This window comes from Pithys albifrons, chromosome 1 (genome assembly GCF_047495875.1).
Source record: "Pithys albifrons albifrons isolate INPA30051 chromosome 1, PitAlb_v1, whole genome shotgun sequence".
Lineage (NCBI taxonomy): Eukaryota > Metazoa > Chordata > Aves > Passeriformes > Thamnophilidae > Pithys > Pithys albifrons.
Genome location: NC_092458.1, coordinates 74,416,283 through 74,433,734, shown reverse-complemented (window position 1 = coordinate 74,433,734; position 17,452 = coordinate 74,416,283). Strand labels below are relative to the sequence as shown.

At 36.3% G+C, this 17,452-nt stretch overlaps 1 protein-coding gene across 2 annotated transcripts in view; it reads left to right on the top strand.

Annotated features, from left to right (window-relative positions):
• CNTN5 (contactin 5) overlaps positions 1-17,452 on the top strand; it is a 619,546-nt gene that overhangs the window by 466,260 nt on the left and 135,834 nt on the right. For both annotated transcript variants that reach the window (XM_071555265.1, XM_071555257.1), the window contains one exon: positions 6,018-6,120. In XM_071555265.1, coding sequence (XP_071411366.1) covers positions 6,018-6,120 — 103 coding nt within the window. The remainder of the gene's footprint in view (positions 1-6,017; positions 6,121-17,452) is intronic.

The following is a 17,452-nucleotide window of genomic DNA, read 5'->3' as shown; positions in this document are numbered from 1 at the left end:
CTGGGATATGTTTCATCACTTGAATCAGTATTTTCTATGGTAATCAGACACAAAACAGAAATATTATTAATTTTTAAATCTCCCCTAGCCAAGGAAGACCCTGGCTGAAAGGGCAGAGTTGCAGACACTGGGAAATAGAAGGTGAAAGGATGCATTTCAGAATAAAGACCAGGGATAAGATTTACTTAAACAAACAGGAAAATTTGGCTTTTAAACAAAATTTGGCTTTTAAACAAAATTTCAAGATGTGGTAAACTATATTTATTTTGAAGTGATGTGTTTCAGGCCAATCACCAATTCAGCACTTTCATACCTAGATCTGAACTCAGGTGCAAGACACAACTTGTGAAGTAGGGAGTGTAGTAAAATAAGTAATTAGACCAATAAATCGTGCAGGTCAGCTCTTGAAAGGTAAAAGACTGTTGGGAAGGCAGAGCACAGCAGCATTGAGAACAGCATCCCATTGCTCTATAGCGCTCAGACCACGTGAGCTCTGTGATTTGTTAGTCACTTGAAAATTGTATGGTTTTTTTATTCTGTGCTGATCAATTTTATTTATTGTTGTATTTCATGTTTCATAACTGGAAATAAAAAATGACTGAGAGGATTTTTTATGGTCTTAACCAAACCTTTGAAAGAGACTCATATATAAACCTGAGAGATTGATTCTCATGCACATTACTCAAAGCCTCAATATTTCTTAAAAGTTCAAGTTCCTTTTAGGATCTGATACAAATGAACAAAAATCTTTATGAAAATTCACATGGGAGTTTTTTTACTGTTCCTGGCTCATAGTGACCATAGCAGAAGCTAGAAAGACAAAGAGCCTGGAGCTACCAAAGCCATAGCAAAGCAATTACAGTGTAATGTGAGAAGGTAAGGCCTTGATAATTCCCTTAATGTCTATGCAACTGCAATAGCTTCCATGGTCTCAAAGATCATAAATAAGAAGGATGAAAAATATCCCTTTGCAATAATAGACTTTTGTTTCCTAATTTTCATAGGGACACCAAGCAATTGCTCAGTAATTTTTATATGTTTCTTGTCAGTTGCTGCAGGCATGTAATTTGCTAGTGTAGCAGTAACCCAGAAGAACGAGACATAGTATAAAGCATTAGTATGTCAGCATTTCATTAAGAATATGAAGTGATTGTATGACATGCAAAGAGCATTCAGTATGTGTTCAGATTTTATTTTCCACAGAGGGTTAATGTAAGTTAAAACATAAAATCCGAAAGATAATGTTGTCCCTAAGATGGGTTCAGATGTATTGTACTATTTTAAAGGCAAGAATAATTTAATCCTGTGTTAAGCTGCATTTTTTTTCAGAGTAAATGTCAAATAGTATATGAGAACTCAACACAATTATTTTCCAGAACAAAGTCTTACACAAAAGCAAAAACACCCTTTTTTTCAAATTAATTGAAGCACAAAGCCTGTCAGTGAGTATGAACAGTGAGCAGACGGCAGAGATTTGAAAGGAATGCCTCAAGAATATAAGACTGCATCATAAAACCTAAATGAACTACTTTCAGTAGTGTTCACTACACGGGGACTTAGAGAGGTTCCCCTATCAAGCTTGAAGGTTTCATAATTGAGGTCTCAATAGAAGCGATTTTTGAAGAAATGTTGACATTACAAATAATAACAAATACCAAGGCCAAACTTCTGTATGGAGGGAAGTAGGATGTACTATTTTCCTTCACTGAGCCTCAGGACTAGAAGGAGGGTAGGTAAAAAAGGTGCTTTTTTCAAAAAGGGAACTCCTAGGAATGTCTGAGGGACTACAAACCAGTATGTCTGGCTTCCATGTCCGGTGTGTTGATAGAAAAAACATAGACAAATATCCAGAGGGGCAGAAGGACAGCTTCATTTTTAATTAAAGATAGATAAAAATATCTACCTTTTGTAGGAGTATCTGGTCAGTTTGGAGAGTTGGGAGATTATCAGTGAAGCCATGTAATATTTATCTGGCATTTCACCATTCCACATGTAAACTATCAGGAAACAAAAGGAAAAGAGAATTAAAGAAGATTGTTGATATAAAATTATTTGGGAGAGTTAAAATTAAAACTAATCCTGAAGACCTGCAAAAGGATATTGTGATAGTAGAGTGGATAGCCAATGAATATTATTACCCACTACAAATTTTTATATAATGCCTAAATGTAAAAATGTAATATCTTTATTAGATATTATCAGTATAAGGTAGGATGCCATTGTGGATAAACACCAGCTCAAGTGCAAAATGGCAAATACAACTGATTTGTGAAGAAAGCAATAAAGAACAAACAAGAAAAATGTCTCAAGAAAAGAAAGTCTGATAGAAAGGTCTGCAGTTTCACTATTGCTATGCAGTTCTCATCCTCACATCTCAAAATGATAGAATGGAATTTGAATTGTTGCAACATGGGAACTAGGAATGTTTGCAAATTTATTAAAGATTCACTGTAAGGAAGGGTTCACAGTCTGTGTGTTTTGTTTTTGTTTTTTTTTTATCTGTAAAAGACATATAGGAGGGGATATGACAGATACCTTATAAACCATGTAATTGGTCACAGAATCATAGGATCACAGAATATGCTGAGTTGAAAGTGACCCATAAAGATCATCGAGTTCAACTGCTGGTCCTGCACAGGACCATCCCCAAGAGTCATACCATGTACCCGAGAGTGTCATCCAAACACTTCTTGAACTCTGTCAGGCTTGGTGCTGTGACCACTTCCCTGGGGAGCCTGTTCCAGTGTCCAACCACCTTCTGGGTGAAAAACGTTTTTTCTAATATCCAACCTAAACCTCCCCTGACACAATTTCAGGCCATTCCATCAGGTCAGAAACTAGTATTCATAATCATAAAAAGAATACATAAAACATTTAAAGAAGTCATGAGAAGCGTAACTAAATTATGAAATTTATTGCCTGTGTACAATCAAGTGGTACAAGCAATCCATCATACTTTTGTAACAGATTAGATTAGCAATCATTTCAGTCTAGGCTAAGGAAAATTTTAATTGAATACAATTTGTTTGATGCCCTGACTTTATTTTATTTTAATACCCAGGACACAAATGTTAATTTTTTTCTACCAAAAAATAAAAGGAAAAAAAAAAGAAAAATACTTTCAAACTTTAATAACAGGACTGGTTCAGAATTTCCCCTTTCATACAAGGATCAGTGTTTCTGCACAAGTTCATGAAGCAATGTCAAAACATTGATTTAGTCATGTTTTTCAGGAAAATGGGTCACCATTGCTAGCACATATAGTCCTTGCAGGATTATGTTTTTAAAAAGAAATCTCTTTCTACTTGTAAAGGCATATTAAAATAAAATAAATAAATAAAAGCACTTTGTACTTTGTGCTTCTGTCATTTGATTCATGTATCAAACACAGTTAGATTTTCTTACTAAGATTAAGAAGCTAATGAAATGTTTAAATGCATATATACTCAGACCTTCTCCTGGAACCAAGCTGCAGGAGCCTGTGGGACAGCATGAAAAAGAGAGCACAGCCCCACTGGAAACCATTGACCCCCATAAAGAACATCTGAAGGGCTAGAAGTATATGTTTTACCATTTCAGTCTTCTATATTATTTTCTGGTTTTATAGGTTGTGGGTTGTTTTCCATCCATCTCTCTGTCAGATGGTCTTCTCTGAGATGTGAATCTCATATTCTTCTACTTCCATGTTCCTTCTTATGCTCCTTTCTTTTCTCTTTCATGCATAAGATATCTCTTTTCTCTCCTTCCTTTTCTTGTTTCTCTTTGTGTGCCTTAGAACTATTTGGAGAATCTTGACTGATTTTTATAGATTTAGATTAGACTTGTCTTATTCTTGCTTTGTTGAAAAGTCAGATTTTATTGAGTTTTCTTCATCTAAATATTTGAACAATTCTTTCTTTGTTTTATATAGGTTTTTGTTCCTGAGTATTGCCTACCCCCATAGCCCAATTTCTGTCAAATCACATACAACTATTACAATTGTATTCTTCTCCTGCCATGCTGATTATGGTATTTGGTATAAGTTGCATCAAGTAAAAACCTCACACCTTGTCTTATAAAACTTGCCTCCATTTCCCTACTCATTTCTCGTTTCCTAAATTCTTGTAATTCTCCATAGCTGTCAGTCATTCCACAGCAAATTTCAGATAACTCTTTTGATCTCCCTGTTTCTATTTTTCACATTCTTGAATGTGTTTCTGTGTGTATCTTATAGTCCTTAGAGCATTGTTCTGATAAAAAGAATCAGCTTCCAAATTAAAAGGGTTCTTGAAAATTACATAACTGAGTTTTGCATGTCTGCATCTCTGTGTTTGTCTGTGTACCCAAATGGTCTTACATAACTGGAGGGGGGTTTGGATGAGCTTAGAAAGTCCTCAGTCAAACACAGCATGTATCGATTTATTTAAATCCAGACAGCACAGGTTTAGGAGAGGCATGTCCTGTCTCACCATTCTGATCTCCTCTTATGGTCAGGTGACCCACCTGGTGGATGAGGGGAAGGCTGGGTTGTGGTCTACCTGAACTTCAGCAAAGCCTTTGACACTGTCTCCCATAATATACTCCTGGAAAAGATGGTAGCCCACGGCTTGGACAGGTGTACCCTCTCCTGGATTAGGAGCTGGCTGGAGGGTCGGGCCCAGAGAGTGCTGGTGAATGGAGCTGCATCCAGCTGGCGGCCGGTCACCAGTGGTGTTCCCCAGGGGTCTGTGTTGGGACCACTTTTGATGACTTCGATGAGGAATTTGATGACTTATTGGTGACTTAGATGAGGAGATTGAGTCTATCGTTATCAAATTTGCAGATGACACCAAGGTGAGTGGGAGTCATCCTGCTGGAAGTCAGGAGGGCTCTGCAGAGGCACCTGGTTAGGCTGGAGAGCTGTTTCCAATGGGATGAAGTGCAACAAGATCAAGTGCTGGGCCCTGCACTTTGGCCACAACAATGCAATGCAGGGCTACAGGCTGGGGACAGAGCGGCTGGAGAGCAGACAGGTGGAAAGGGATCTGGGAGTTTGGATTGACAGGAGGCTGAACATGAGCCAGCAATTTGCCCAGGTGGCCAAAAGGCCAATGGCATCCTGGCCTGTATCAAAAATAGTGTGGCCAGCAGGACCAGGGAAGTGATCCTTCCCCTGTACTCAACACTGGTGAGGCCACACCTTGAGTATTGGGTTCAGTTCTGGGCCCCTCAGTTCAGAAAAGGTATTGAGGTGCTGGAGCAGGTCCAGTGAAGAGCAACAAGGCTGGTGAAAAGACTTAATCTCAAGTCCTATGAGGAGAGGCTGAGGGATCTGGGGGTGTTTAGTATGGAGAAGAGAAGGCTCAGGGTGACTTTATAACTCTCTACAACTACCTGAAAGAAGGTTGTAGCCAGGTGGGGGTTGGTCCCTTCTCCTAGTCAATGAGCAGTAAAACAAGAGGGCACGGGCTTACGCACTGCCAGGGGAGGTTTAGGTTGGATATTAGAAAGAAATTCTTTAAAGAGAGAATAATCAAGCATTGCAATGGTCTGCCCAGAGATGTGGTTAATTCACTCTCCCTGAGGGTTTTTGAGATGCGACTGGATGTGGCACTTAGTGCAATGGTCTAGTAATCACAGGGGTGTTGGATCAAGGGTTGGATTTGATGATCTTGGAGGTCTCTTCCAACCCAGTTCATTCTATGATTCTGTGGTTCTGTGATTTGTCATAGTTGTCACTGTTCTGGCAATCAAAGATTTGATCTATGAAAATTCTCACTCTTCTATTCATTGCCCACTTTAATCTTTCAAAATTTAAATATTAAAAATTTTTTTAAAAAATTCTTTTTTCGTAACTTCACTGTTGTGCTGCTGGTAACCCTGAAGAGCATTTCAGAATATATATACTGGACCTGAGCACAGCATATCAGATCAAGTGAAGCTATCTCCGTCAATTACCAGTTTTATTGCTGGGCAGATCCAAAAGCAAGCCACAGGGGTTTTCTGGGACAATGCAAAACTGCTGCTATTTCATATTTTAAACATTCCTTATTTTCCAGGTGTCATGGGGGAATATGAACCAAAAATTGAAGTCCATTTTCCTTACACAGTTACAGCTGCAAGGGGAACTACTGTTAAGATGGAGTGTTTTGCACTTGGCAAGTAAGTACAGATCCTTTCATAATTAGACATCACTGTTTATTAAGATGAGACATGCCTAATTTGTGATTTCATTATTTTGCTAGATTTCATTTTCACAGACAGTCCTTACTACATTCTCAAAACAACCAGTTAACTAAGTAGCTAATTATGAACTCCCTGCCCAGCCATTTCTGTAGACAGGAATTCATGGAAGTTAAAAAGCTCTCTGTCAAAATGAAAACCAAGGTTCTCGTAAACAAAAAGAGAATCTTTTTTTTTTATTGCAAATTTTGCCAGAATCACCCCTTTATTCATTGTGATAGTATAAAATCAGTAAGTTAGAGTTTATTCTGTCAAAATGTCATATTTGGAAAATAAAGAATTTAGACACAGTTCTCTCCCATCCCCTCAAATGCATAACTTATATATGAAGCTAAGAGCACAATGTCGTAAATAAATGCTGACACACTTTATGGCAGTACCTATTCTCTAGTTTCTGCCTGAGCTAATAACACTACTGGAGAACAGCCACTTACTGTTTATATCAAGGGGGGTTTGTATTGATTTATTGATAAATAGGTTTAGGAAAAGACAGATTTTAGAAACTCAAACTACTTCTATGCAGTATTCAGATTACAGAATATAGAATGAAATTGGTGACATTTCATTTTTGTGGTGTTAGTTACTATTAGTTACTCAAGGTACTATTTTTGTTGTTCGCAAGAATAAGATCAGCAAGGGTAGTATATAGCCAGACAGAACTAAGAGCCAATTCTAGTCATTCAAAGAAATGATTCTTTCTTCACACACATGTTGCAAGAGGTGTTCCATCAGTCATGTTCCAATACAGTCATATAGAAACTTGTAATGGGATGGCTTCATTCCAGAATACCCCATCAAATTCTATGTGGTGTGTTGAAATACATCTCACTGTATTGAATTCTTTTCAGTACCTTTTTACAAAGGTATTTGTTTTGGACATCTCACTCATAGCCTCCAAAGTTATGCTGATAAATATCATATATCCGGCTTGCTTTTATAATTCATATCTTATGAAGACACATACAGGTTTCGTACAACCTGGACTTGATTAAGAAATAGAGGAAAGATTTGTGTTTGCAACTCCTGCAAAGAAACAATTAGTTCAAGAAATACTGTATTTTTACATACCAATTCTTAACTTTATCTAAGTAGGAACAAAACAGAAGAGATTAATAGTTTAAAACAATAGTCTCTTTTCCTGAAAATGATGACTCCAACTTGATCAGCAGGTCTGGTTTTCCAGAGCAACCTTGCAAATTCTATCTCATTCACCTTAGAGGACCTTCTAAGAGATTTTATAGTCATTTTTATATTCATGTGTCACTGGTTACTGGATTTTTCCACTCAGATTTTTCTCCTAACAGTTTCTATTTATTGGCTGGATGATAAAGGTCTTAAACTCATTCCCTTCTTGCTGTTTTTTCCTGTTTGACGCACATCCAGATGCTCTCAGTTAACAGGTCAACAGAAAGTATACATAAATAATTACAGAGAAATTCTGAGAAAGTATTGTTGTTGTATCTATTTAGGTCCAGTGAAGTTGGTGGTGAAACAGGGCATAGCCAAACCCTTCGAAAGAGAGACTGGGAGACCATGCATCCAGGGAGCCATTATAGACAGTGACAGCACCTTATACAAATTCATTCCCAACATAAATGTAAACAGTAGTTTAGAAAGCAAATGTGAAGAAAGAAGTTCTGTATGGTAAAACACAAGTCTTAGGTTTTATAGATGAGGAAAGAGATAAAAAAACAGAAAATGGAGAGATTCCCTGAACTGCTGAAATAAATAAGGAAAAGGAGTGTTCTGTGAAGGCAGATGGCTCCAGGCTCTTTCCTGTCGGAAACATTGCCGAGTCAATAGTTGGCAGTGAGGTCTTTTTAGACTCTTGGCAATGGCTGAAGCAGTAACCAACATATTACTTCTTATTTTCCTCCTTTTGCTGGAATTAAATTGCAGTTGCTGACAGATTACAAGTCAACTGTCACTTTCCAGTGAAAAGGAGGTATGACACACATTGTCCTTTGCAACCATCAGTGACAGGCAAGAAACAGCTGCTGATGCCTTCCATCTTTCACATCCTGAGATTTAGTAAAGTCTCTCAAAAAGAATCAGTCACTATTCAAACAGGAAGGTGAAGGTTGACAGGAAGGGCTTCAATTAGCTTATTTCCTCATTCCTATTTGGTGATAATTTTTAATAAACAAAACAAACAAACAAACAAATACAAAACCACCTTAATGATCAAGGAATTTAAGTTTATCTAACAAGATAGTTGACCCCATTTGCTGCTACTGTAATGGGCAGCTATTTTTACCATGCACATACCTTATCTTCTTTTTCCAGGCATTAACGCACAATCAAATCAGCTGAATTAAAATTGCTTTCAACCTGATGTGGTAATAATTATATGAATGACATTTCAGGCGCCATTTGAAACCTGGAGGCTGAGGTGGGAGGAAAAAATGCATCAAATTCCCTATTAATTTTTATCATTCTCCTTTTTTGTTCCCTTTTCTTCTACCTGATGGCTTGTCTTTTCTTATACTGCCATGGGTCCTCATTACTGAACTGAATCAACAACTAGTTTGTTCCTTTTTTATTTATCATACTGAGATTTAGTGTTTTGAATTCTTACTGTAAATAACACAGAAACCAATGTGCTGCTGGTTTTCTCGTGCTTTAATTTAGTTGTCTGAAACATTCAGTCTGCTCTCTCTGCTGTAATTGTGAAAACAAGAAACATTCCTATGAGACTTCCTGAAGTAGGCATTTGGCAAATATTCCAGAAAAAGCCTAGTCTTTAGTTACAGATTAATGATTTATTAATAGTGTTTATTTAGAACTGCCAGTCACTATGGCTGTAAGAATTAAATAAATTGGATCTCTGTAGCTTTTGTCTCCAAACTAATGTCAAATATCTTAATAGCTTGACAGACAGAAATCCTCTGAGAACGATTTCATTCTGACCCAAGCAATATGTATCTGGCTTAGTTACAAGTGAAAATACAGTGTTACCAATGCTACTTACAAGTAGACTTTGTAGTTACTAAAGAATTCCAAGTAACAAAAGTGTGAAATATCTCAATATTATCTTCATTGTATTAGATAATGCTGCTTATAATAAGCATTAGTCAATGGCTAATAAATAAGTGCATTTATCAATGATTTACAGCTGAGGTATAACAGAAGCCATGACAGATAGAGGAATCAAAATTTACTGTATATATATGAGTGCGCATTTTGCCATTAGTGACATTTTGTATTGTATATTTATGCTGGTCTAATGTTTTATATACATATATTGACTGTCATATCTGCACAACAACCTGTGTTTTGATTACAGTCTCTTTCACATATATATACCCTTGTATAACATATGGATAGATTTTTCTGCCGTCTCCTTAATTATGTATCTTGTTCCCTAACAAAATACGGGATCATATTTAAAAAAAAAAAACAAAAAAACAACACTGGCAATAATAAAGTATTAACACCTTCTACTTTTTTAAACTTTTCATAAGAACAGAACTACATCTTTTTAATTTACATAATTGCTAAATCCTGATTAAGATTTATATATAAACATTGTTAAAAATGATAAAATAATTGTTGGGGGTGGGGTGGGGGGAGTGGTGAAGGAAAATCTGACTGGAATAATTCAAAACATCTGCGTTAAAGAAAAATAATTCTGACCAGAAGAATGCCAACATTTACTTTTGAGTAGCACAATTGTCACTACTTGTGTCTTCTATTGTTTAAAAAAAGAAACTAATTGTTTTTGTTTGTAGTCCAGATAATCTTGGTTTTCTGATAAGTCCATCATTTCAATGTCAGACCTTAGATTTCTTATGCAAATCAGGAAGACAGATCATGACCTTTTTATTTGGATAAGTTCTGATGAAGAAGACATCATTTTCTTAGTTGACACTCTTGCACAAATTTCAGCATTCCTGGCTTTTCCTGCACCAGAAATGTGATGTCTCAGACACTGCCTTCTGTGACAGCAAGTTGCCATTTTAATTTTCTGTCAAATGTTACTTGCTTTCAAGAACATCTGAAGGCAAGTGGTCCATTCTTTAGTTTCTTTTTTTCATGTACTTTATTAAAAATAATGATTCTCATGTCTTCATTTAGCTCTCCATTAGAATGAGATTAAATCAATGCTGCTGATAGGCAAGAGGACTCTAAATTCTGTCCCCATTACATGACATATTCATTAACGAAGCACTTCAGTTACAGCCATTCAAACATTCTTTAGCAGTTCCTGACTTTGTAGCATGCTATGTCATGAGTAATTTTAACACTATTCTTTTAACATGGGACTTAAAGGCAGGCATAGATGGAAATACACAGGGTTTTTTAAAGGCTCAAAATTAACAAGTTTTTTTAATTCAAAAAAGTATATAGGATTGTTTTGTCCAAACTGGCATGAAAGGCTGTATGTTCCAACCCTCCTCAATTAACCCACAGCATTGGCTTCAGAAGGCAGCAAGAAAATAGTAGTGACAAAAATATCTCTCTCTTTTTTTTCCTTTATTTTTCTTTTTGGTGTTACCTGAAAAGTCTGTGAAAAAAAACTCCAAGCCAGTTTTGTAGGAGATAAGTAGGCAGTGGCTCGTACAGGATTACATTGATGCACATGTGAGCAAACTCTAATTTCCATGGCTTTTATAATATGGTCTATCCAGTCATTATTTTACACACCTCCCAGTTCACCCTTGTCCTGCCCCAGTCCCACCTCCTCAAGATTTGAGTCAGGGGTAGGTGGGACCCCGTCTTCATAATTTTCCTCTTCCTCAGACTTCTGGAGTTCTTCCAAAGTTCTGACTTCTGTGTCACTCTGCCCCATGTTTATGTCTCCTGTGGGAAGCCTTTTGATATTCTTCAGCTTTCTGCCTTCTGCCTTCTGAGTCTAAACAGCTAAAAGAATTTGAGCTATTGATATGGAATAGGGGTTACAATAGACAAACATTGAACTTAAACTGTTAGAAACATTAACACACTAAATTTGGCTTTGCTACAGCTACTATATTCCTAAAATCTACAAAATGTGAAAATCAAAAATCAAAACCCCTTCCTGCATCACTGGCATATAACTCTAAGTTGCCTGTTTCCATTTCTAATGATTTTACTCTCACTCTATCACACAGACTTTTAAATTTTAAATATTGTATAACGGAGACACCCTATCTGACTCTCGCACTTCAGCCTCAATACATTTGGTTTTGTGCAGCACAACAGGCTTCTACTTTATTTTCCACATAAAACTCACATTTCATTGGTTTTCTGGCTGTAGCTGGAAAAAAATAGATTTTCTATTATGTTAGGACCAGCAGCCAATTTTGTGTGAGTAATCATATTCATATTTTATTTCTCATTAAAACAAATTACAGGATGTGGACTATTGCTGTACTTGTAGGTATACCAAAGTTTTCAATTTTTGCTTTTAAAATACGGCCCACATAGACTGCCAAAAGGATTTTTTGATAAAAAATAATGCTTTATGCATCCGTTTCTTTACTGTGGCTATTTTTTATCCATATAGATCAACACATAGATATGTGAATAAGAAGAATAAATAGAGAACAGTGCTGACAGTTTGTCTTATGACTCATATGCTTCTGTATATTTGAGACACTGGTTTATGCTTGTTCTATTTCTGTACAATAGTAATATTGATGTAATGTATCAGTATTGTTTTCTAAATGCTAAGTTACTTCACTTCGGTAATTTTAAAACAATATTTTTCCTGTGAAATATTTTATTCCATTATGATCATAAATTAGCAATATTTACTTCCTTTTACTATTTACTTCCTTTTGCTATTGAATTATGACGAGATTGTTATGATAGAAGCAGTGTTCAAATTGTTGTATTTAATGTTGCTTTAATAATCCTGTTGTTAACTTTGTTTTGAAGGGATTTTTAGCTCAATTGTAAACATTCATCTGTAATATGACTTGCAAGAATGCAGTTGATAGTCCACTTTAAAATCTTGCTTTCTAAATGTAATAATAATAATGTAAAACTACATACATTAAAGTCACACAAGTTAATGAATTTAGTGGCTTTTTATCTAAAAATATTCTAAAATGTTCTCTTGAAACAATAAACTCTGAATCAATGCTAATTAATAATATCTCAGAATTTTAAATCCTTGAAATATGAGATCACAGAATGTCCATTCAAGCCTGGAAGTGCTCCTTTCTAGGTTTTGTCTTTTAGAACTGATTAACCCTCTTGTACTTTTCCATTAGCACAAAACAGTCCTTTCCTCCTCCAACAAAAAAGGTGACACACAGAAACACCTTTGATATTAAGCTAACATGATTCTCTACTAAGCACTTTCAGAGCACATTAATAGCTCTCATTTCCAATGAATCCTGTGACAGTAACATGTACATCGCTATCCCCTACACAGGAACTGATGATCAAAACAAAGCATGAAAGGACATGATAAATTGATAAATGACAGTTGTAGGTTAAAGGGATTCTAACCAGATTTGGTAAATACTTTGCAAGAGGAAGCTAATTTTTACTTTTTTTTTTTTTAAATATATTATGGTACTCACAATTTAATGATGTGTTATAGGGGTACGTCAGGAGTCACCCTTTATTGGGGTCCCCTTATCCTGAGTAAGGGGGCAGCGTGAGAGCTCAGGCACAGCAGGCATCAGAAGCTTTGATCAGAAGGCTTACAAGACTTTATTCAAGATAGTCTCACAGACAGTTCGTAGTAGAAGTAGTAGTAGCAGTTCTAGTAGATCCTAGTAGTTCATAGCAGTAGATGTAGTCCTAGTAGAAGATCTGTTCTCGGTAACATCCACACCTTTTATCTCCTCTCACATCCAACATGTCATGACATTACTGGCTAGCCCATTCACCTCACATTCACCAAAGCATCTCATTGGTTACAAGACACCACACACACTCCAGGTAACTCTCTTCTCTTTAAGGGAGAACTCTAAACTGCTTTCCTTAAGGGATGTACTCACTGTCACCCCTACAATGTGTCAAGATCCCTGGCTTACATTAAATAAAGCAAATCATTGTAGATGCTATACATCTAATTGTTGAAATAGGATTCGAATATTCAGTTTTTCCTAAATATAGAAGAATTACTGTAGGAAGAAGGCGTGCTAGTATCTTTCAAGCCTTAAGCAAATTCCCTGTATAGAAGTCCACAGATAGCAATTTTCCTCTACCCTCAAAACCAAGTTGTGTCATGGTGTTCTATTTTTCACATACAGGTCTCAGAGACATAAATTGTCTGTTTTCTCTTTTTAAAAGAGTATTAATTGTATAATTATTTTTCCAAAATGACACTGCAGGATAGATACAAAAACTGATACAGAAATACATGTTTCTAAGTTTGATAGGCCAAAAAATCAAGTTACTCCATGTCCCTTCACACCACTTCTCACCATAGGAAAAATATTTTGTTAATCCTATCAGATGCCAAACCTGGAAGCTGTGGAAGCTACCAGTTTACTGATAACTAAACAATTCTGAGGAGGAAATGAAAAGTCTCAGTGTTGCCTAAAATCAAGGAAAAAAAGTTTCAAGAACAGCATTTGTCAGCGTTTAAGTAGGGATCTCCTTTCTGCTCTTAAAGACCTTGTGATGAGAGGAAGAAACCTTTTAAAACATGAACATCGCATCTTCAAATGATGACACAAATAAATCCAGGATTCATTTTTTCCCCTTTGATAACACCTATCATTTATGTCTAATAAGTTTTTGTAAGATGTTCTTCAATCCAAAGTTCATTTTTAGCTCATACTGAATGAGTATTTATTTATGTCTTAAGGTGATAGAACAGGGTTTGATACTGTTCCTGTTTTTCAGGCTGGATTGATTTCTGCCTTCCTTTAAGTGGAATTGTTCTTGAGTAGACTTTTTAATACTGTTACAAGTATTTGAAATCATTCATAATAATGTAATAATGAATGTAATAAAGATTCTTTTGTAAATCTCAAGTAGCACTCCCAGGCCTCATTCTGCCTTACTCTGACTAAATGTTTCATACTTGAATTTTAAAAAATTGATGTGATTACTTCTACCATAAGGTAAGGCATAAGGAAAATGTGTAAAAAGCCCTACCAAACTGGAACTCCCCATGAGTAAAATGGGATTCTTGAAGAAGTAATATTACCAATCCCTTCCCTTTCTCTGTCAGGATGATCAAAGAAAACTTGTAAATGTCTCTAAAAACTGTGTTCAGTAATTTACACAGCCTTGCTTTAGTTTTAAAGATAGAGGATTTTTTTCCTGCGTTCCAAACTTAATATCCAGAAGAAGTTTCTGTGTCAAAGTCTGAGAGGATCAGAAGGAAACAAATTCTTACAATTATCAGTAGTAGGTCCCCACTGTTGTTTCTCTTCGGGATTTCCCACAAAGAAATAAATGCATATAATACAGTGGCACAAGAACCTTAAATCCACTATTTTGGGTCACTGTCTTCAAACTCAGTGGCTAATCAGCAGGTTCAAAGCCTTCTTGCAGACCCCAGACACACTAGATTTGCATCATGATTGAAGGTAGACTTGTTGTTTCTAGAATTTCTGGACTCGTTGTAACTGGACTTCTGGAACAGCTCTGTAAACGTACACTGGGCATATCTGTACAGCAAAGTTAGGAAATCCTTCATCCATGTGCCACTAAAGAAATTCTTCCTGGACAAAGTTGGGAACAGAGAAAAATGACACGAGGGACAGGTCAGTTATAAAATATAGAATCATAGAATCATAGAATTGATTGGGTTGGAAAAGACCTCCAAGATCATCGAGTCCAACCCTTGGTCGACCTCTAGTCCATTTACTAGATCATGGCAAGTAAAAACAGTTGCACTGTAGTACTGTGGCCCTGAGGATCTGAATTAACACCTGCCAAAAACATGTCATCATTTCAGGCAAATTTTCTGATTCAAAGCTTTTGTCTCTTCTAATGTAAAATCATGGATTGTTCATGTATTATCCCCTATTAAGGCACAGCAGATGCTATATATGTCTTTTGGTTTTCAAGTTGCTTCAGATTCCTGTCTTAACAGCTTTGATCAAATCACAGGCTGGTGATAATCTGCCCATTGTTATGTTGTTAATGCTTTTTGGAAGAATGTCCACTTATTTCAGAATGCCCATGGCCAATAAATTGAGTTAGAGTGAGATACGGATGCTGGAAAAAATGCTTACTGGATGGCTGAGGAGGAAAACAGAACTTACTTCCATCCTTTTCTTGACAGTCACAACAGCTCAACATCTCCTTAATTCCACAACATAAATAGCATCTGCAATACTATGATGACAAAAATACAATATGGAACTTTGCAATAGGGACGACACTGTAGATACAGGAGATGTTCAACTCTTTTGAAATAATTTTTTCACATCTAGCTGTGCTGTTGTTGTTTCATTAGGAGTAAATACCATTATCTAACTTTTAAATACAGAAACAGAAGTTTGTGGAATATCTTTTCTGCTTTACTCACTATTTATGAAAACAATACCTTGCCTATTCGTTTCTTCTCTTCTCTTGTTTGATCACACCTTAATCAGGTGGCTCTCGTGTTCATGATTAACTTAAATTTAAGAATTCAGAAAGTTTTTTTAAAGCACCAAATGTGTCAGTTATGTTATCTAACTTTAGCTATTGAACAGCTGAGTTTCAAGACTGAGCCAACAGTTTAGCCTCTGATCAACCAGTAAAGAGAAGCTCTGGAGTACAATTCACAAAAGTAATGAACCATTAGAGATAGTGAATCATTATACATAGCACTAAGGCAGTTAAATACCACCCTGACACTCGATCCCATCAGATCTTGGAAGCCAAGCAGGATCAGCCCTGGTTAGTACTTGGATGGGAGATCTCCTGGGAATACCAGGGGTTGTAGGTTCTAGTCCTGAGGACTTCACTGTCACCGTCCAAGCTTGCTTGGCCATGGCAGATGAACCTCAGGAGTTAAAGGGTGGGGCCAGTTCTGTGCAAGCAGTGCCTCACCTAAAAAATGACACACCAACGTGGGTAGAGCCCATTCCAAATCTTTGTTTGCAAAGCCGAGCCATACATACATACATACATAGCACTATTCCAGATGCTCTAAATGCTTTGATTTAAAGCGTGAAGGAAATGTCATGGAGCTGGACGTGCAGCCAAGCAGGCATCGCCCTTGCTCTGTGCCAGAAAGATCAAGCCAGCAGTGGCAGCAAAGCACATCCACATCAGTATATGACACTTATACATTAATCTGAGCTTTTTAGTTCAGTCATGGCTGTGTGTTGAAGTGATTTGCAGACCTGGACTTGTTCCTGCACACAGGCTTCAAACTCATCACTGTTTTGTTCTATTCTCTTTCAATTCTTAAATCAGCACACCCACTGCTTCTATATTTCATAAGTACTGACTCTCCTTTAAAAACCAGAAAGAAAAGTAATTATCCCATCCCCTAAAACTCTGAATCTTGTCAGAACAGATTTGTATGGGACATTGCAAAGGTAGAATCATGTGAATGGTGGATGGGCATTTCTGAAAAGCATCTGATGGAGAGAATTTCCCTATAGTCCTCAACATTTTAATCCTACATAATTAACCTGTAAAAATTAGAAGATATTTAACACAGTTGCAAGACTGGAAGGCATAAGAAAAAAAAAGTCGGGGTTTTTTTCTAGTCTCTACAGGCATGCAGAGGTTTTCAAGATGTATTATGATATGAACCTTTGGGTTTCAAGGCGCAGGTCAGTACAGTGATGCATAATAAAGAGAAATAGTGTGTAGAGGAATTGAAATTAGAATAGAAGATAAAATATTTCAAAATATCAAATCAATCTGCACCAACCAATTATGGTGAAAGTAATCTATCTATTCCTATCTACAACATTATTGAAAAACTAGGAGCTTAGAGTCATGGAAAAGATGTTTTAAAATTCAAACATTACACTATTTCCACCTCATGTATGTTCTTAAGAGATTTAATGAAATACTTTCTTAAATGAAATTGAAAGGAAAAAAAAATGGTTCCAACAATTTTTTCAAAACATTTTTATTAATATATTTTATTGAAAGTTGTGAATAATTCCCAACAAATTCAATAGCTCTGTCCCAGATAATTTACCATCAAAAATTGACTTTTACTATCTCTTCTAAATATAACTCATATCTACTTCAAATTCAAACTGTACAAACCCACCATAATGCCTATCACAGTCACCAGGAACACCTTAGAATTTTTATTTCAGCTTAAATTACTGAGAAGTTTAGTGATGGTATTTCTGAAATCAAGTAGGGTTCTTTCTTGGTGGCACTAAGATCTACC